Here is a 22229-nt window from a genome sequence, read left to right on the forward strand (position 1 = left end):
TCCATGAGTGCTTATTGTTTGATTTATTTCCTGGTTATATAGTATCGAACCAGAGAAATGGCTGCAATAAAGATAACCCGTATTTCTAACATGTTACTAATTGCAAATTTTTTGAAAAGATTTATTTATTTATTTATACAAACACTGGGTACAGTCAGAAACGCAGGAGGGTGAGAGAATTCACCAGAGCCAGAGCAGGAAACAGAACACGCAGATGGACCGAAACACACTGCTGAGGGGAGCAGCGGGCGGGGCAGAAGAGGTCTGTGCACCATGTGGGACCCTCCCTGGCTGGGGATCGAACTGGCGCTGTAGAGGCTGCGGGCAGCTTCGCAGCCCAGCACTCAACTGCTGTGCCCCCAGGGGAGGTCCTGTACCCCACTTCTTGTATACATAAATAAATAAATCTTAAATAAAAAAGAACTAGAATGGTCTATCAGAGTTGTCTCAGTTGGGCTAAGATGGCCAGAACTTTATGCTTCTTCTCTGATCAGTCATGGATGTGCTCTGTCCTTTGCAGGTTGCAATTGAGGTAGTTCCTGAGGAATTGTTATAAGTCAAGCAATAGCATTCCCATACAATAAGCATTGTTGAAAGAAGATCTGGGAAGCACAACAAGGAATATACCACTCCTCTACCCTGTTACATTCAGTGACTTCCTACCTCACTCAGAATACAATCCAAACTCTTCACAATTTCTCTCCGACCTCATCTTCTACTACCTCATCTTCTATTACCTTCTACTACCATCTTCACCCCCTAAAGCCACATTCATGACATGGAAGCTTCTTGAACCTCATCAACCTCTCACCACTATACTCCTTTCTCAACACTTATTCATTCTTCCTGCAAAGTTCTTCCTTCATATATCTTTAGGGCTGGCTTCTGTACCTTACTCAAGACTCTGTTCAAATCTCACTTTGTAAGAAGGATCTTTATTCACTGATGCATAGAAAATAGCATACTGCCCTTTACACTTTTAGTTCACTTAACTTGTCTTTATAGCACTTTAATTATGACCTAACATGGCTATTTATTTATTATTTGCCCATCTACTTCCTTCACTTGGGTATGAACTCCATAGAAGAAGAGACTTCGTTTTCATTTATTGTTGCATCCATTCCAGTGACTACAACAATGTCTGGCACATAGTAGATGTTCAATAAATATTTATTAACTACCATTATCTTTGGGGAAGGGCATTGCAGTGAAACAAATCTAGGTTTTACTTATGATTGCTAATTTATGAGCTATGAAATGTAGGTTGTTATTTGTTCTCTCTCCATCTGAGTTTCCTCAGTTATAAAATGCAAATGATTATAATACTATATACATAATAGGCTTTTGATAAGATCAAATGGAATAATGTGTGTAATGCATCATTTAGCATATGATGGATAACAGTGATAATCTGAAAATTGCATATAAGCACAGTACCTAGCACGCAGTAAATGCTCAATAGTTGGCAGTTAATTTTTGGATCAACTTACGATAAAATATGGAATGGCTTGGAGTTAGTTTTTTGTTAAGAACACTTGATTGATTAAACGGTGTGAATAGTTTCTTCCGTTCTTCATTTTTGAGTACTTTGTTGACAACTTAGGCTGATATCTCATTCTTTTCAACAGAGGTTTGGTTTATTTTAATTTTACTTCAGGAAGATTCAACAACAAAATTTTAAATAGGTGGTAATGGAGAAAAAGTTTCATTAAGTACAACGCCTGCACTTTATATATGTATTTACACATTGTGTATAAATCCATGTAAAATTACATTTCAATAGGGGTAAAGAAAATTCCTAAAAGAGTAGTAATTCCTTTCGCAAAACAAATCATCCGTTTGTAATCAGAATCATCTTTCAATGATGGATCTACTTTGTACATTTGGATGTTTACATACTCCATTTTCTGAAACTGTTTAAAGTGTATATTTACTGCATAAAGGTTTCTTCAGCAGTTTTACTGATTTTAAACATGTAGGAGGGAAGAAAATGCATGTTTTAAGCTCTTGTCGAACGAATACTGTCAATACAAAAGAAAAAAGCTTTTGCATGTTTCATTTAAATTACCTCATAAGCATACACAAGTTTTTTTTTTTTTCCTAGTAAACATTTCTCTTGGCAACAACAGCAAAAGAGAGCATGAAAGACATAGAAAGCGAGAAGTAATTTACAAGCTCCCCTTTAGGCCCTCCGGATTAGCCCATAAACAGGCGGGCAGAAAAATCTTGGCAGATTAGGAAGGTTCGCACCGGGACTCGCTGTAGTATTACAGCAGGAGTGACCTCCCCTGCAAGCCCCCAGGTCAGCGCAGATCGTTCATGGTTTCTATTACAGGGTCACCAATCAAATACACCCAGAAAGCAGCAGTCCTTTTTCCAACCAATATGTTATATTTTGCCATTGCGCGTAATACAGCCAGCTCTGAACAGCACCCTCCCCGGAGCCCTTTCAGTCTGCAAAAACACCACCAATTTTCGGCTGACCGGAAGGAAGAACAGCATCCAATCGGAGCCCGTTTCTCAAAGGCCAATCAAAGCTCTCCTTACATTGCGGCCCTGGGGAAAGCCTAGCTGGACCTTTCGGCCTCCCGGCCGGTGGCTTCTACTGTCACCTGGAGGGGGTGCATCCCAGGCGCGGTACTGGTTTCCTGAGCCGGTAGAGGCGAGCAGCTTGCTGGCGGGGTTTGCCCGTATTTGTTCCCAGCCGCTTCTCATGTGATGCACTCCCTTAACCAGGAAATTAAAGCGTTCTCCCGGAATGATCTCAGGAAGCAATGCACCAGGGTGACAACGCTAACTGGAAAGAAAATTGTAGAAACCTGGAAAGATGCCAGAATTCATATTGTGGAAGAAGTAGAGCCGAGCAGTGGGGGAGGTTGTGGTTATGTGCAGGACTTTAGTTTGGACTTACAGGTTGGCGTTATTAAGCCATGGTTGCTCCTGGGTGAGTATATCTCTTTGCCCCTAAATCATCGAGTCCTTTTAACTATTTGCGTTCGCGTTGCCCCCCTCTTCATCCTTGCCCCACCTGTGTAATAGTCTGTGCTATTAGCTATTCTACCAGAAAGTTGCAGTGGTTCCTGTTTTGGATATGGAACGTCCAGTAGCTAGCTGGAGATGTGTCTGCTCCCCTGTATCCATAAGAAACACATTCTAATAGTACATAGCATCTGGTATTTGAATTTTAGAAAAGGTTCCTTGTTTTTCAAACTTCTCTGGAGGGTAAGGCATTTTCTTGGATTATAAAGAAAGGATCATCAAATTAAAAAGAATGCTTTTATTAGTGAAAACTACAAGTGACAAGGTTTAAAATATTTAGAAGTTAGGGGAAGTCTGGGGATAGGGAGCATAAGGGGGAAGGGAGCCCAGTGGACTCTGGTAGAGGATTATGGGGGTTTTGGTGGTGGTGTGGTGTGGTAACACACATCTGAAGAGGTGAGAACCAGTGCCTCTGAATCATATACGGCATTGTAAAAACAGTTACCTCAATAAGAAGTAATTTTTAAAATAACAAAAATTAGAATATATATATATATAAGTTAATACTAGAAATATTCAAGTGCTTGTTGGCCTGTTCTGTGGTTACAAGCCTCTTGTGGCTACATCTGTCTTTGGCATGTTTTTGCAATGTTTAGGAGGTGTACTTTTTTTTTGATAGCTATGGCCTGACAGTTTTATAATTTCTTATGTTATGGGAACTACTGATTCCTTGTAAAAAGCATAGCCCACAAGTAACAAAAGAAGCAAGGTTATAAAAGTATGCACTTGTTATCATAGTAATAATATGGTATGGTGTCTTTAAAAACTACAGTCTAAACCTCTCCACCTAAAACATTCAGTGTTGTAAATCAACATTACCTCAGTAAACACAATTGGAAAAAACAGCAATGTTTTCAAGTAGGGCTGAATTTTTTTCATTTGTGAATAGAGAAACTAAAACTTGAAATGATTAATGTTTGTCGATATTTATGCAGCCAAGCTAATTTTGAGTAAAAAAAAAAAAAAAAGCACTGAACTGGTAATCAGTAGTCAGGTGCTATAGGAAGCGCATACAGCATTTTTTAAGAACATCTGGAGAAGGGAATCATTCAAAGAGCTGCCTTGACCTCCTTAAAGCTCCTAAGAAGCACTACATGCTAATTAAGTAGGGCTTATCAGTTCCATTTTACAGATAAGAACTGGATTTAAAATGGGTTTAGTAACTTGCAAAAGGTAACACATTTGTAAATAACTAGTGTTACTTTGTAGATCTGTTACTTAGTGGGCCTTACACTCAGATAAGAGATGGGCTTCAAGCTGTAATCTGATCATCTTCTGTTCTTCATCATTATGCAGACTGCCTTATAGAGTCCAGGAGGTCAGCCCTATTCTGCCTCTAATTTACTAGATGAGCTAGTGCAAGTCATTTGTCCTGTAAGACTGAAGGAACAGTATCTTTTTGTCTGATAGGGTTGTCCTATGATTGTTGTGAAGGATGGCAAAGCAAGTCAACTGCAGGATACATATGAGTAGTTACTGCATTATATATGAATTTTATTAAATGCTATCTTTAAACTAATTCTTTAGTTTCTGCAGCCCAGTGAAAAATCAAGTGTGTCATTTAGCTTGTCTGGAAGATTCATCTGGGACTTGTACACCATATCTAGGAAAGAAAATGAGCATGTTTTTCAATTTTTTGGTTTCTGTTGTAGTAATGGTTTGAAATAATTAAGGCAGAATTTTTTTTTAATTTCTTTTTTTTTTAAGATTTATTTATTTATACAAGAACTGGGGTACAGTCAGAAGCGCGGGAGGGTGAGAGAATTCACCAGAGCCAGAGTGGGGAACAGAACAGGCAGACTGACGAAGTACACTGCTGAGGGGAGCAGTGGGCGCAGCAGGAGATGTCTGCACACCATGTGAGACCCTCCCCTGGGGCTGGGGCTCGAACCGGGCGCTGCAGAGGCTGCGGGCAGCCTCACAACCCAGTGCTCAACCACTGCGCCACCGGGGAGGCCCTAATTAAGGCAGAATTTTAAACTATTATTCATCCTTTTGGAGTCTTAAGGAACTTTACTTTTTTTTTTTTTTAATCTGGACATCCAAAATGAGCTCATCAAAGTTGTGTTCTCAGATTGTGTTTGGATCCCTTCCGAAGATTTGGAGAGGGACTTCTGAAAGTCTTTATATGCTCTCCTCTCTGGAATAGAAAATGGGACATTTTTATCAGACACAATTCCCTTTCTTCTAAGGGGTAGATGAAATTTTTTCTGCCTACTTACAAGTGCCTTATTCTTTTTTTTTTTTTAATAAATTTTATTGTTATATTCCCCATACAATTGCAGCCCCCCCATTCTGACCCCAATCCCTCCCCTCCCTCCCCCGCCCCCCTAAAAGTGTCTCTGGTTCATAGTTTTTTGTTGATTTTGATTTTCACTTTCTTATAGTTATTCATTTTCCTGGTCCCTTATTTAAGTTTTCTAGATTCCTGCTATGAGTGAGACCATCCGGTATTTTTCTTTTTCTTTTTGGCTTATTTCGCTGAGCATGATCCCTTCCAGTGTCATCCATGTTGCTGCAAATTGCATGTGCTTATCTTTTTTGAATGCTGAGTAATATTCCATGGTATATATGTACCACATCTTCTTGATCCAGTCATCTATTTTTGGGCATTTGGGTTGTTTCCAAAGCTTAGCTATTGTAAACAGTGCTGCTATAAACATAGGGGTGCAGGTGTTCTTTGGAATGGATGTTTCTGTGTCCTTTGGGTAAATACCTAGGAGTGGAATTGCTGGATCATATGGAAGCTCTATGTTTAGTAGGTCCAGAAATCTCCATACAGCTTTCCACAGTGGTTGGACCAGTTTGCACTCCCACCAACAGTGCAGAAGAGTTCCTTTTTCTCCACACCCTCGCCAGCATTTGTTGTTGCTAGTTTTTTTAATATGTGCCATTCTCACTGGTGTAAGATGGTATCTCATGGTAGTTTTGATTTGCATTTCCCTGATGACAAGTGATGTTGAACATTTTTTCATATGCCTGTTGGCCATTTGCATTTCCTCTTCAGAGAAGTTTCTTTTAAGCTCTTCTGCCCATTTTTTGACTGGATTATTTTCTTTGTTGTTGTTGAGTCTCATCAGCTCTTTGCAGATTTTTGTGATCAGTCCTTTATCATTAGTGTTGGGTGCAAAAATGTTCTCCCAGTTGGTGGGGTTTCTCTTTGTTTTGGTTATTGTCTCTTTTGCTGTGCAAAAGCTCTTTAATTTGATGTAGTCCCAGCTGTATATCTTTGCCTTCACTATCACTGCTTTGGGTGATGTGTCTGTAAAGATGTCTTTGATGTGCAAATCACGTAGTGTTTTGCCTATATTTCCTTCTATATATTTTATGGTTTCAGGTCTTATGTCTAGTTCTTTAATCCATTTTGAGTTGATTTTTGTGTATGGTGTGAGGTGGTGGTCAAGCTTCATTCTTTTGCATGTAGCGACCCAGTTTTCCCAGCACCATTTATTGAACAAACTTTCTTTGCTCCAATGCATATTCTTTGCTCCTTTGTCAAAGATTAGTTGACCATAAATCTGTGGGTTTATTTCTGGATTTTCTATTCGATTCCATTGGTCTGTATGTCTGTTCTTGTTCCAATACCATGCAGTTTTGATGATTATGGCTTTGTAGTATAGTTTGAAGTCTGGGAGTGTGATGCCTCCATTCCCTTCTTTTTTTTTCAGGAGAGCTTTGGCTATTCGGGGTTTTTTGTGATTCCATATGAATTTCATCAATAATTGTTCTATTTCTTTGAAGAATGACATTGAAATTTTGATTGGAATAGCATTGAATCTGTATATTGCTTTTGGTAGGATGGCCATTTTAATAATGTTTATTCTTCCAATCCATGAGCAGGGGATGTCTCTCCATTTCTTTGTGTCTTCTTCTATTTCTTTTAACAGTGTTTTATAGTTTTCTTTGTATAGGTCCTTTACCTCTTTTGTTAGATTTATTCCCAAATATTTGATTTTTTTTGTTTCAATAACAAAAGGGATGGTCTTTTTGATTTCTTCTTCTTCAGATTTATTGTTTGTGTATAGGAAGGCTACTGACTTTTGCGTGTTGATTTTGTATCCTGCCACTTTACTGAACTGATTGATGAGTTGAATTAGCTTTTCTGTGGAGTTTTTGGGGTTCTCTATGTATAATATCATATCGTCTGCAAATAGTGATAGTTTGACTTCTTCTTTTCCTATTTGGATTCCTTGGATGTCTTTCTCTTGTCTTATTGCCCTGGCTAGGACTTCCAGATTATATTGAAAAGCAATGGTGAGAGTGGACATCCTTGTCTTGTTCCAGATCTTAATGGAATTGCTTTCAGCTTTTCACCATTGAGAATGATACTGGCTGTTGGCTTGTCATAGATGACAAGTGCCTTATTCTTAAGGGACCTATGGATGCTAACATCTAAAGATCTTCCACATGAATGATGCAGGGGTTGTTTCTGATTAGACTGGGTTTCTCTCTGGACATGGTCATTGTTTCTAGGTTAATTTGAAGATCTACTTCACCTTCTCAAACTAGCATAGCTTCCACCCAGCATTAAATACAAATTAATTTTTGTTTTTGGTAGTGAATAAAGGAAATGAAGAATTGTAAAATGTAATCTGTCTTTAGTTTATAGATTCAAGCAAACTACTACATTTCAAGAATCTTATATAGGCCTTTGAACCTTCTAATGGTTGATAAAAGATCTTAGACATTATATTTTCCTAGACTATGCAAATTATATTTTTACAGCAAAAATCACTAAGAATTTTCTTAAATCCAATCTGATTGATAAAAATAGGAAATACCGTTTTTTGGGGGTAGTGAAAAGGTGGTACCCATTTGTTATGTTGATCCTGACAAGAAGTCTCAACTGTTAACACTTTGAAATTTCTTCTATACCAGGAGGAAAGCTTGGGACCCTTTATAATGGTTATATAAGGTTACTGAGATCTAAGAAGTGCTATATTAATATTTTGTAGACACGGATAATACATTAAATTTGTATAGCTCTTTATTTTGTAAAATTTTTATGCAACCATTATATTACCTTTGTAGTAAGTTATGCTCTTATTTCTACCCATTTATGCATATCCACTCCTACAAATTTTCTTAAATAAAACTTTTTTCTTTAGAATATCATTATTTCCTTTTTAGTAATGTAACTTTTTTTGGTTTATTGTGTAATGATGAAAATAATTTGTAAATTAAATGTGTTGACTCAGAATTTGTATATTGACATTTTCATAAAAAGTATGTCTAAATGTTAGAAACAGGATCCTGGAAATCTTACATAGCCTATTTTTTTATGATACATATGCCATGATTGCAAAACATTGAACTTATTGGAAGTCCAAACTCTAGTGACATATAACATATATTTTTCCAAAACCAATTACCTTATTTGTAACATTTCAATAATAAGTTTTGGTGAGAATAATGAATAATAATGACTTGTATCAATATAAACTATAACTGTAAATTATTATTACCAGAGCCTTTTGTTTATTTGTATTTTTAGGCATCCACTTTTTATTTTTTTAATTATCATATAGCAAAATTAACTTCCTATTTGGCTGTATGAATTTTAACACTAGTACAGTTTCAAATAGCCATTGTTAAAGTCATCAAATTCTTAAAATTGATAACTGTTTTTTGATGTCAATTAAGATAATATATAAAAGGATAATACTTTTGCAAAATCATAATACATGATTTACAGAGTTTATTCTTCTAGTGAACTAAGCTTCTGGGTCTACCCAAGTGTTTTTCTAGTAAATGTTTTATACAAGACTGCATCACAAAACCATTTAAGCTTGAAGAAAAACTGCCCTTTATATCTAGGATTTAGAGAGAATTAACTTTAACTGAATACTATCAAGTATTAGATGAAAAACACATGCCAATTACCTGAAGTCCATTTGTGCTGACTAAAATTGTTCCTCCACGCTATAGATAATTTTCTTTTCCAGAAAGGCAGAATATACAGGTGCATTTTGTTTGGTTTGAAGAATATTAAATTTATGTCAATATATTCTGGAAGTCACTTAAATGTGGTCACCAACTCTGAAGTATAATTGACCTGTTCTATTTGGCGTGCGCGCGCGCACGCGTGTGTGTGTGTGTGTGTGTGTTTAATGGAAATGATCAAATAATTTATATATATATATGATAAATATGTTAATGCCAGTAGAGTGGGAAAAAAAGGAAAGAAATTCATTTAAGTCATGTATCATTGTTTTTTGCTATCTTAAATAAGCTTTAAAAACATGGCATGCATGTTTAACCACCAAATTTTGATTAGTTTATTTCAATCCACTTTTTCCCTTTGAGATAGCTAGGATTTTTAGCAAAAAAGGAATTTTTTAAAAATAAGCACTTCAGGGCCTCCCTGGTGGTACAATGGGTTGAGAACCCCGTCCAGGGAGGTGACCCACATGGCACAGCAGACCTCTCCTGCCTCACCTGCTGCTCCCCTCAGTGGTGTATTTCAGTACATCTGCCTGTTCTGTTCCCCACTCTGTCTCTGGTGAATCCTCTCACCCACCGCATCTCTGGCCTGCATCCCAGCTCTTGTATGCATAAATAAATAAATCTTAAAAAAAAAAAAGTACTTCAAGTGCATAGAAATTGTGGATAATAATAAAACAAACAGTTATGTATCCATAATCCATCATTAACAAATGTTAATACTTTAACAGGCTAGTGTTTAAATAAAATAGGTTCAATGTAGACTCAGTAAGGAGGCTGTGAACTATTCACCAACCACACTTGCTGGTCTTTTAACTACCTAAAATCACTTAGTAGAAACTGGCTGATTTCCCAGGTAGGTAAGGTAAGAAAAACTTTTTTTGTGGAAATGAAACCTAATTCAGGAAAGTAAATTACTTGAAATCTTTGAATAATAAATGTTACATTGTTTTCAATTCCATAGCTCGCTTTAGTCTTCTGTATCAACTTGCTTATTAATTAAAATTGTTTTCCAACTGTGGGAGATTTGTAAAGTCAACTTTGACAGGAAGAAACTATAAAAGGTACAACCCTGGTGGTATACAGCATGTGGGTGGAATTCTGTAGATCAACATCGTCTGCCCTGAGCTACTGAGTTTTCCCAAACCAGTTGGCACTAAGTCATTTTATGGGTGTGTTTTTTCTTATATTCTCTTATAGGTTAAAAAGGAAATAGAGGTTTATTGCAAAAAATACAAATGAGCATAAAGAAGAAATTAGCTGTTATCCCACTGTTAACATTTTCTTCTATATATTTCTTGTCCATTTTAAAGCATATACGTAAGTTTTATTTTTACAGAAATTAATAATGGTATTTTGTAGCCTGTTTTTACCACCTAATATATTGAGAATATACTTCCATGCTATAAATATTCTTTCATACTTATTGTTTCAAATTGCTATCTATATTTCATTACATAATTGTACCATCTTTTATTTAACCCAACCCTTATTTTGGGCTTTGGGTTTTTTGCTTGTTGCATTTTTTTATTTTTGTATTACAGACAGTACTATGATGAACACCCTCTTAATTAATCTTTACAATTCTCAGGACTTTTAGTACAAACTCAAAAGTGGGATTTGATGAATATTCTCAAATTGCCTCTCAGGACGTTGGACTGAAGTTCCTCCCAAGTGTATATTTTGTGCATAACTAACAGAATTGTTGTAAAAGTTGTATTTAAAAAGGATGATTATTTTTATATTCAGAGTGATATAAGTTATTTCTTATAGGTTCACAAGATGTTGCTCATGATCTGGATACACTAAAGAAGCACAAGGTAAAAATGAAAGCCCCTGGTCTGGCACCATGTGTTCTCATCGCTACATTTATTTAGGAAAAACTCTTGGTCCAATTTAAAGTTTAATTGGTAACATACTTGGCCATCACTGATTGTGAACATTATTACACTTAGTTAAAATATGTTGATTTGTAATCTATCTTCTTTCAGTCTCCCTTCATGTATCCTCACGATTCTGACATTGGAAGCTGGTCTTCTTTCTCGTTTCTGAAGTTCCTCTTCCCTTCTTCCAGCTCACATACCACTTCTTCCTAATGCCATTTCCTCTCACCTCCCCTCCCACCACTGACTTCAACATTATTCAAAAAAATTTTTACATCTGCTATTTTGTTAAGCACTGTTTTAGACACATGGAATTGCTCTGCTTACAAGAATGCTAGAGGTTCTTATTCACATGAAGCTTATGACTGAAGGGCAGAGCAGGGGAAAAGGCACATAAAAAGCTACATACAGTGTATTGTGTGCTGTGATGGTGTAGTGCAACATGTTAATTTAGTGTATATGAGATGGTGCCCTTAGCCCATGTTCTGTTAGATTGGGATGAGTTGGGGTGGATTGGGTATAGGAGGGTCAAAGTTTTTCTGGTCAAAGTGATATTGAAGGAAGTGCCAAGAAAGTTAGAGGCAGTGTGACCCAAAATACAGGTACCAGAAAACCTTATAAAAGATGTGGGAGCATATTGTTCTTTGTAATAAGGCAGAGTGGGTGCTGATATAGGCAAAGTAGTTAAATTGGATGATAAGATGTGCAAGCTCCTATGATAGTTTCTCTTTTTTGTAAGTAAGTGAGGTAGATTTCTTAGGAGTCTGGGTATAGAAGGAACTTTTATCAAACAAGTGCTGGGAAGGTGGACTGTGTCCCATATGCTGAATAGAAAAGGAGTGGTGGGCAATGAAATGTAAGCTGAGGAAGTAAAGCCAAGAGGCAGCTAAAATTAGAAGATAGATAATAGAAAGATCAAAGCATTGATGGTTCTTGTGAGGGTTAGTGGTACTCATTTAAAAGAACTGGAGAGATAAGAACAGTATTAGAACAGTATTAGAGCGAGGACAGTTTGGAAATTGGCCTCAAAGGAGTATGATTGAAGTGCATGAGGCAGTCAGGGAACTGATAAACTCAAATGGAAATTGATGTCACCCAGGAAAATGGAAGAACTTGAGGTAGGATTCAGCCATGTGAGACAGGTGCTCAAGGAACAGAAGGAATAATCAGTATATATGAACCTCAGTGAGCAAGGATTTTTACTGGAGGGTATAAAAGGAGCAGTTTGGAAGAAGCAAAAGAATGCACTCATGTCACTCACCCACAAGAAAAATGGGATGCTAAGCTCCTTTTTAGGTGTAAGAGATAAAATGATCAAGCAGTAATGACCTTCCTGTTAAAATAATGATACTCTGAGATGAGAATATGTTCTTTGATGGCATCAAAATAAGGCAATGAATGAGAGGAGTGGCAAAAGTAAACATGTATCATAGTAGACCTTTTTGATGCTCTCATATTTCAACTGAGACCTTCGTACTGAATCAGCCAGGCTTTAATCAGGAGAAGAGCACTTTACTCTGAGAGAATAGCAAATGTGAAGCCTCTCGGGGTAACAGGTTCAGTTATCTATTTGTCCCTCTGATACCATAATGCTTTGTTCTTCTCCCATAGCACTTAACATTTCTGTTTTGTATTAAACATGTTTTCCCCTCTTTTATTATTTAACAAACTTCTAGAGGATTAGAGACATTGTTCTACTTATCTTTGTTGCCCACAGCTCTAAGAAAAAAAATTTGATTGAATTGAGACTGAAAATTTTATGTGATAAACACTTGCAATTAATTTCTCCAAGGCAATAACTACTATCTTATTAACAAATATATGTTAACTTCTCAACTTGCTTGTGTTTAAGCTTGACTTTCCTTGTTTTGTTTTAAATAATTCCTGCCTGACAATAAGAGATACAGCCCTGGAACTGAATAAGGGAATGAGAATTCTGCACTTCCTTATAGAAACCCAACTGGTTCAATTTTCTAACATAAATAGAGCAAGTTTCAAAAATTCTGTTTATACTAGTTAATGAATATTTTACAGGGAAAAAATGAATAGAAAGATTGATAAATTTGTTCATTGACAGATGTTTTATTATCTGTCCCCTCTTATGATATACTAGTTCAAATTCAGTTTCAGCCTGGTGATTTGAACCAATATCCTCCCATCAGTGTGCACACAATTCTGTTAGATGCCCAGGGAAAGACAAGCTAAATTATGCAGTTGAATAGCGGGTTTCTAAAAAAAAACGTTAAAGATGCTTCAAAACAAATCTATTGATTTAGATGCATGGCACATTTCAAAGGGACCTCCTAGGATTTAAGTAAAGTACAGTAACTAATAGAAATGAGGATCATTTCATAAGCTTCTCTAGGAATTTCATTTTAATGTTTATATTGATTTAATAGTTACTTTATTTATGAAATACTCATTGAGTGACCGGGTGTGCCCAATAAAACACTAAGAAGATAGAAAGTAAGTGTAATGTAAAACAGTCTAAATTATCTATTGCAGCATTGTTTAAAATAGCAAATTATTGTAAACAATCCATGTGCACATCAGTAGGGTGTTGGTAAAATGAACAATAATACACCCACAACAAAGAATACTAGATAGGTATAAAAAGAGCACCAAAAAAACCTCTCTATATACTGATATGAAAAGATCGCTGAGGCATATTTAAGTGGACTGGGGGAGAGCATTGTCTTTGTGTAAGAAAGGGATTATATTAAATGTTTGCATAAAGATACTCTGTAAGAATATACAAACATTACTGTTAGGTTGGGAGATAATGGAATGGATAGAAACAGAATGAAAACAAGATTTTTTAATTTTTTTATAATGTCTTGATTTTTTGAGCCAGTTCAAAATTAAATGTTACTAAAATGGAAATAACCCCTAAATATGAGGATTAAGTGCATAATAACTTGTATGCCTATTGCCTACTAAGTGCTCTATAAAGAGACTCTTCTTATTATCCCTACTATGTAGGGAATTCCAAGGGCATTCATCAGTAGGACCTCTGTAACTGCATTTTGGAAGTATGCTTGACAACTAGCTGGATTTTAGCTTAAATTCCCCATCACCACCACCTGTGACTTAGTATGAATTTATTCAGTCATGACACATTCACTTTGCATTTACAAGCAGCTAAACAACCAGGCATTGAGTAGTTTCATAATCCACAATATTTGTAAAGCAAAACATGTTTTCCCAAGATTATAATTTGGTCTTTTCCATAATTCTGTGATACATAGAGGAAGGGAAGGAAAATATATATTTTCCTGTAAGTGATCAGACCTGATTCCTGGTCTTTTGGGAATGTAGAATATAATTGTAAAGCTAAATTAAGCAGTATTATAAAATAGTATATAATTAAGGGCATAATCATATAATCCTGGCTAAGCATATACTGGGAGTGAGTCACTTGTCATAGATAAGACTTAACTGGAGAAAGCAAGATATTTCAGACTTCATCTTCTAAAAGTTGTCTTTCCATCTTTCTATCTTTTGCCATCTAAACAGTCTCTTCTAACTAGACATTTCAGTTTTTGTCTTTCTTCTCTAAGACAATTAGGTTAGAAAGCGGCCTGATAGTAAATGACTCTCTTCATGAGGCCTAGCTTCCTCAGTATGTTAACACTCTTTTGGTTTCAAACCACAGAAACCGGAGCAAGGAAAGAGAATGTGTGTAATGATATAGTGGGGATCTCCAGAACCCAAGAACAGAGGCTATACCAGAATGGAAGACCATTTGACACAGCCCCTTTCTCCCTCTGGCATCACAGCCCCTCTCTGCATACCTATTCTATTCTTTGCACTTGGTGGTAGAAGCAGTTTATAAAAAAATGGCTGTCTTGAAGCACTCAAGTTTGTGAATCATTCTGGCTGTCTTTATCATCTACTTTTAAAAGTTCTAAAGGTAATCTGATTAACGTAACTTCAGTCAGGCATCTACACAAACACAGTCAGTTGTTCTGTGGGGAGGTATGCCGGAGCCATACCTGTGAGGGTGGTGAGAGCAAGAGAGGCAGAGCTGGGCTAGACAAATACTTTAAAATATCTATGAAATACATGGAAATACTGAGACAAGTCCCAAGCTAAGAATAAGAGAATTAGAATAGTGAGAGGCATTGTTATGACAAGAAACAGTGACTCATTTGTCTGATCCCTTTAGCCTTTGGATCCTCTTAGTGGACTTTGTACATGGCTTCTTCCACATGCTTGGTGCACTGTCAAAAGGGGTTCGATTGCACAATGCTTGAATGCTTAAGTGGATCACATGAAAGAAAATCTTCTGTGACCATCCCCGCTTTCAACCAGACTAATCCATCAGAATGTCTGGATGTGAGGTCTGGTGACAATGATATTTTTAAAAAGCCCAGCAGGTGATTCTAATGTATAGTCATACTTGAGAATCATTGTATTAATAAAGAATATGAAGGAAAAGAGGGAAATAATCATTGAAAGGGAAGTTATATGCAACTGGTGCACTCTTCTACTTGAATTTTTATATGGACAGTCTCTGATTATTTGAACAGATGATTTAAGCACTTTCTGTGTTAAGTTCACTGGTCACAATGCTTACTTACAGTGGTGGGTAAACTGAACATGGTCCTTACCCTTACAGTTTCTATTATATGAGGGACCCAGTTTCTAAGTGGTAAGTCTATAATAGGACCGGTATAATAGTACTATAGTATAAGGTACTATGAAAGCACTTCTGATGAGGGATGATATAGTCAGAAAAGGGTTCATAGCGGAAGTATTATTCAAGTGACTAAGTACTTAAATTTTTTATTATTCTTGTTATAGATCTCCAAATACCAGACTTATTAATAATTCATGGGAATTTTTAAAAAATCATCTTTTTTTTCTTTAAGGTGACTCATGTTCTCAATGTTGCATGTGGAGTTGAAAATGCTTTCGTCAGTGACTTTCTATATAAGAACATTTCTATACTGGATCTGCCTGAGACCAATATCCTGTCTTATTTTCCAGAATGTTTTGAATTTATTGAACAAGCAAGATTGAAGGTAAGTTTTGTTTTGATTCACAGGACAACAAAAGCAGAAATTTAAAACTATGGAGCCATCACCCAGTCTTTATTCTTTTTGTGACAAATATCTCAAGAACCATTATGAGATCTTCTCTTCAACAGTATTTTATTATTTGTACAATAATTTAGTTCACCATTTTCTCTTTTCTCAATGAGATTTTTACTTTTAATACTAAGTTAGTTTCTCCTATGCCAATCTGAGAAAAGTTAGAAGATAAAATTCACCACTTGCTTAATTTTCCTATGTATATACATAGCTTTTCTTTGATGATTTAAAACCATCTGTCCTCTAACCAGTTTGCAAGATAATATAGTGGGTTATGGAATAGAGACTGCTCTAGGCCTGCTAATGTATTTATAAAGATTAACATGCATTCATTTTCATGACTTAGTGAGGGATTGTGAATCTATGTATTTTTAGCACTAGAATTTTAGGAAATTATGAGGACAAAACATATATTGCATACTGAAATTGTATGAAAATGCTGATCAGGAACTGTCTTTGGTTTTCTGATTTTAGAGGACCTGCAGACAACATAATACTTCAATCTTGGTATTGGAGCCAAGACAACACTTTCAGGCAGGGCTTCTGGGTTGACTATTACTGAAAATTATACTTTGAAATGACATTTTCAGTCATTGTGTGATTTTTTACAAAATGTATGTGAGATAACTAGACAGGAATGTACAAAACCCTCACAGAGAGAAGTTAACTCTCCCTGGGGCACCTAACAATTCAAAACTGTTAAGATTAGAATCCAAATTAAATTCTATCTAATGATCATATTCACTCCTCCCCTTTTTCTCTTCCTTCTTTCTTTCATTTAGTAATATTTATTGAGTGACTGTGTGCCCAGCACTGTCCTAAGCGCCATTCTCTAGATTACCTGGGAAATATAAAACTCTCCTACCATTCAACTTGATTTAATAGCAGAACTTGGATAAAAGAAGAGAAAGGTTTTCTACTTCAGAGCCTGATATTGGCTACTCTATTCTTTCGTGAAAAATTTCTCAGGCTCTAGATTGCAACATTCCAATGTGGTATTTAAATAGCGTTAAAAATAAAAATGATAATGTTTCTGTATTAGCTGCTCCTCTAAGGAGATACAGAATATGCCTTAGATGGTAAAGGGAAGATGTTGACATAGTCCATATGCATGTAATAGTACATGTGCCATGTAAAAAGTGGAAAGGATAATAATAGTTAATTAAAATGCCATCTCACTTGGATTAAAAAAAAAAAAAAAGAGCCTGAGACAAAGATTCATTTGAAAGGTAGTCCTGAAGCAGTGAAAGTGAGAAGGAAGGCAGTGATTCCCAGTAGGATGAGAAGCAATACAAGGTGATCCATTTACCCTGCTGAGCACAACTTCACAGTTAGCTGACAATGACAAAGGCTCACTTGCTCTACCACTTAAAACATCTGGGGGCAGAGAGTATAGATGCTGGGAAGGAGGAAGGAGAAATTACATGTCTAGCTTTCTATCACCTCCTACTTTCCACTGGTCAAAGTTTACCCCATTGTAGATAACTGATCCCACAATTCCATGTTGTAACACTCTACCCCTTCAGCAGCCACCTTAAAGCTAAACATAATGCCCTGTGCTGTGATATTTTCCATTCAAATTCAGAACCACCAAGAGAATCAAGAATTCAGGGTATATCTGTCTATGCAGAGGCTGCCATGGGGGGAGAGCCAGACCATCTTAGGCAAACAAAATTCAATAGGTTTAAGGGGAGCGGTTGGCCACAGAGGTAGCAGCTGAGATGGAGCAAACTGAGGCTGCATAAGATAAAGGCACCAAGACAATCTGAAGAGGTGTATAAAATGTTTCTGATATAAGATGTATTCAAATTTCATAATATGTCCTAATTTCCCAAGCTTTATGTTTCATATTGGGATCCTAGTCTCATCCAATATTTCCTTACTCTGAATACTTTCTTGTTTAGAGTAATACATACTTAGTTTTAGCAATAGAATTCTTGAATTTTCTTCATTTCTTCTAGAAGAGGTCTTTTCCTAACTTAGTGTCTATTGTGTATGCAACTATTGTTAAATCTAATTACTCAATGAATTTCATATTTCAAAACCAGCTTTCTAGGCCCCCGTTTATTGTTTTTATTTTTTTATATATAATTGCCAAATGGAATTTCTTCCATTTTCCAATATCCTTCTTCATTTCTCTCTGTATTTACAAAATTCTGTTTGGTTTCTGTCCTTTCCCCATTCCTCATCATCATTTGTTAGGTTTCTGCCTAAAGTGCTGTAAATACAGTAAAGTATTTGCTGTATTGTCTCAAGACTTCTTTTTGGACCTAGATTTACTTTGCCTCAATTTTCCTGTTTATTAGTATGAAAATGTGTATATGATATACCTTATTTTTTATAAGATGTAATTTTTAAAAGCATTATCTAAGCATTCCATGTTATCTATAGAAAAGATATCTATAAAAGTGAAAACCAACCTGGGGCCACCCTGGTGCGCAAGGGGTTAAGATGCAGTACTATGAAGCTATCTGCAGCCACAGCAGCATGAGTTTGATCCCCGGCCAGGAAAGTGACCCGCATGGCGCAGTAGACCTCTCCTGTCTCCCCCACTGCTCCCCTCAGCAGTGTATTTCCATCAGTCTGCCTGTTCTGTTCCCCACTCTGTCTCTAGTGAATCCTCTCACCCCCCACACCTCTGGCCTGTATCTCAGTTCTCGTATGCATAAATAAATAAATATTTTTTAAAAAATAAAAACCAAACTATTTGCACCAGTTGGCATTTTGATTTTATTTAAAAGACCCCAATGTGGTCTCAAATTAATCTGTCAACAAATAATAATTATTTATTCTGAGAAGATGTGACAGGTATACTGTCCTCAAGGAGCTTGTAGTCTAGTTGAATAACACATGAATATAACAACATGGGAACAAAACAAACTATATAAAATGGAAAAGTAATATTTATTCTCTGCCCTTAACAAAATGGTGATTTGAATTTTTGACAGAACACTTTCTCAGAATTAAAGAATAAAACTAATTTATTTACTTGGTAAACTCTTGTGGAATACCTACTATGTGCCAAGAATTGTATGAAGTACTATGCATGCAAAGATGACAAAGATATTTCTCCTGTCCTTGTCTGACTCAGAGAGAGGTAGGCGTCTTAGAACAGAAGCCTGAGATAACTGGATCAAGAGGAAGAGCAAAGAGCTTGCAGCAAAGATCAGCAAGTTCCAAAGAAAAATTGCTTTGCAAATTAGTTGTCACTATTGTTCTAGCAAGTGAATATAAAGCCAGTAATTCTCCTGGAAATACTTTCAAGGACAATGTGATACCCAGTGAATAATAAAAACATAAATAGGTAAATTCAAGATCGCAAAAAGCAGAAAAGTGACTGTTTTGTAAAGAATCTGAGAAAGAAGAACATACTAACATTATTAAACACTAGCTGAAACTGGATGTATAATACTGAACATAAAGCTATTTTCATTTTCAGAGGCTATTTCAAAAGCTATTTCAAAGCTATTTTCATTTCAAAGACATGGATCATAGATAGATATGATTAGAATGCAGTCAAGAAATAGTAAAAATGACATTGAAGGATATCTCTTATTCAGCTTATAATTTCATGTTTCTTTGGAATAACAAGTTTGTTTTAAGCAGTTTCAGTAGCTATTATAATTTTAGAATATCTTAAGTCTCACAAAATAGGCTATTATATAAAGTTTAAAAAGTTCTATATATGTAGAGTATATATCTGTGTTTGTATAGAAACAGTTAAAATTTGGAAATGAGTCATAAATATATGTAAGAAAATACTTGAGCTTATCTTTTTGGTGTGAGGGTTTTTGAAATATTAACTATTTTTTAGTAATCCTTTGGTTTTCTTGAAATGAGATTCACTTGAAAATATGTTACAACAGCTCTGGTAAGAGTGTTTTGCAGCAGATTTATGAATCTGAGAAACCTGCCCTTCGAAAGTAAAAAAATCCAGTGAAACATAAACATGGTACTATTAATGCTGCCTCAGGCATAGTTTTCAGTAGTAAGTTTTGTTTTTTTTTTTCCTTATTCCCCTGTTCCATCTTTCTATTTCGATGAACCCAAAGAATTGGAAATGAAGTAAATAAAAATAACTAATTCTGTAGGTGTCATCATAGTTCACCACATTTCTCTTAGATCACTAACTTTTTTATTATTTTTTAAATTTTTTTACACCATTGTTCATTTTTAAACAATATTTGCTTCCCTCCACCCCCTCAGGTGTAGTCCCCTGAGAGTTTCCTTCACTATTGCACCTGTGCTCCATCACCTCAGTCTCCTGTGCTCCTCCTCCCTCCCTCTGATCCCTCTTTCTCCTTCTCCCCTGCAGGATGTCTCTGATTTATAATTGTCTATTTTTGCTTTGTTGTGTATTGTACTGATATTATTTTTTTTTACACTGATGTCTTATTTGGTTCCCCTATATTCCTACTATAAGTGAAACCACCCGATATTTTTCTTTTTCCTCTGGCTTATTTCACTGAGCATAATTCCTTCTAGCTCCATCCATGTTGCTGCGAATGGCATGAGTTTATCTTTTTGGATTGCTGAATAGTATTCCATTGTGCATATATGCCACATCTTCTTGATCCAGTCATCTATTTTTGGGTATTTGGGTTGTTTCCAGGTTTTACCTAATGTAAATAGTGCTGCAATAAACATAGGGGTACAGGTTAGATCACTAACTTTTTAAAAGCCTGAGATAAGCCAACCTGGGTCAGCACTGTTCCATCAGCTCTATCACGGTCATTATTAATGCAATATTGCCCCCATCAGCACTGGCCTTGCACTGTGTCCCTTTTCACTTCTAAGATATCATCTGCAAGTTACCTGAAACGTTTTTATTTCTTGACCTCATGCTGGTATCTAATTACCCTTTCCACTTAAATGTTGTCTAGACCTAATTGTGTCCTCATTTACTACCTCATAAGTTGAAGTATTTAAGTTACTTCCCTCCAGGATAAAGTAGATCCAAGGGTAGAATATTTTTTTCCTTGCTGATCATTGTATACATAGATTTTAAAGCAGTAGCCTTAGTTTCATTTTTGGGAGCATTGTGTATTTGGAGTGTCTCTGGCTTTCTATTGAGTTTACCATTATGGTTTTACTTATATTTCTACGATCCTTGCAATTTTTCCGCTTATTTATGAACATGTGGCTACTAAGTTACTAAATTATTATGTATACTTTACTGGATTACTTTAGTTTAATAATAGACAGCGTTTTAGAATTTCAAATAAACCTTCAAAGCAGATTATTTTGATAATTGAATAAATTGATAAATGAATATTTTTATTTTATAAGTTTAACTAGTATAAGATGCGCAATCAATTTAACAATCCTTACGTGAGTAATGAAGATTTTTGTTTGACATTTTTGCAGAATGGAGTGGTTCTTGTTCATTGTAATGCAGGAGTTTCCAGGGCTGCTGCCATTGTAATAGGCTTCTTGATGAATTCAGAAGAAATCTCATTTACCAGTGCTTTTTCTTTGGTGAAAAATGCAAGGCCTTCTATATGTCCAAATGCTGGTTTCATGGAACAGCTTCGTACATATCAAGGTGGCAAAGAAAGCAATACATGTGACAAAATGCAGGTATTTGAGGGGCACAGCAGTTCATGAGTTACATTCTAGCAGATGGTAGAAAGCTGTAATTTCTAAATTGGCAACTACAGGCACCTTTCCCTTTCTTTAGAGAGTAGACTAGTAGGAATGTCCTTTTCTCTTGCCTTTTTCAAGTGGAAATGGAAGTCATTTGTCCTTAGCTAGTGTATAAATAGATTTTAAAATTATGTTTTCTTTGTTAATGTAATGTGTGATTAAATACTTCTTTGATTTGCCAATAGAAAAATAACAGTGTATTATCAGTAATTGATTTCTGTAGAAGAAAATGTTTTAAATTTAAAATCTATATTCGGGCATGGAAAGATTAAATTAGTTCATAATGACTTATGGTATTTTTCTATTCTGGTAACTGTTGAAAATGGAAATACTACTAGACCTAATATTTCAGAGGGAGGTAATGTCTTTGTAAAGAATTTAAGACTGAAATCTAAAACCTTAAACTTCCCAAAAGAGGTAACCAAAATCTGAAGGTTTACATAATATTTATATAGTGGTTACAATATTCACAGAATTTTTATGTCCATTTCTGAAAATATATCCACTTTTCATTTTGATTTTTTAATTTAATTCTATTGCTTGTATGTGTTTTTTATTAAAAAAATTTCTGCATAGATGTTCTGTCTGACATTATTGTGTGCTTGTGGTTCTTTGTCAGGTG

At 35.7% G+C, this 22229-nt stretch overlaps 1 protein-coding gene across 2 annotated transcripts; it reads left to right on the forward strand.

The window, feature by feature from the left end:
• Nucleotides 1-2718: 2718 nt before the first annotated feature.
• On the forward strand, nucleotides 2719-21568 carry DUSP19 (dual specificity phosphatase 19; the record flags this gene model as incomplete). Of its 2 annotated transcripts, XM_084229517.1 has the most annotated exons (4): nucleotides 2719-2944; nucleotides 10756-10802; nucleotides 15740-15892; nucleotides 21329-21568. In XM_084229517.1, the coding sequence occupies 4 exons, from the start codon at nucleotides 2719-2721 to the stop codon at nucleotides 21566-21568; spliced, it is 666 nt and encodes a 221-aa protein (XP_084085643.1). The 2 variants fall into 2 exon arrangements, with proteins under 2 accessions (XP_084085643.1, XP_084085644.1); XM_084229518.1 differs by lacking the exon at nucleotides 21329-21568 and having other exon boundaries at nucleotides 15858-15890.
• Nucleotides 21569-22229: the final 661 nt, after the last annotated feature.

The sequence above is a fragment of the Talpa europaea genome, assembly GCF_964194135.1.
Source record: "Talpa europaea genome assembly, chromosome: 1".
Classification (NCBI taxonomy): domain Eukaryota; kingdom Metazoa; phylum Chordata; class Mammalia; order Eulipotyphla; family Talpidae; genus Talpa; species Talpa europaea.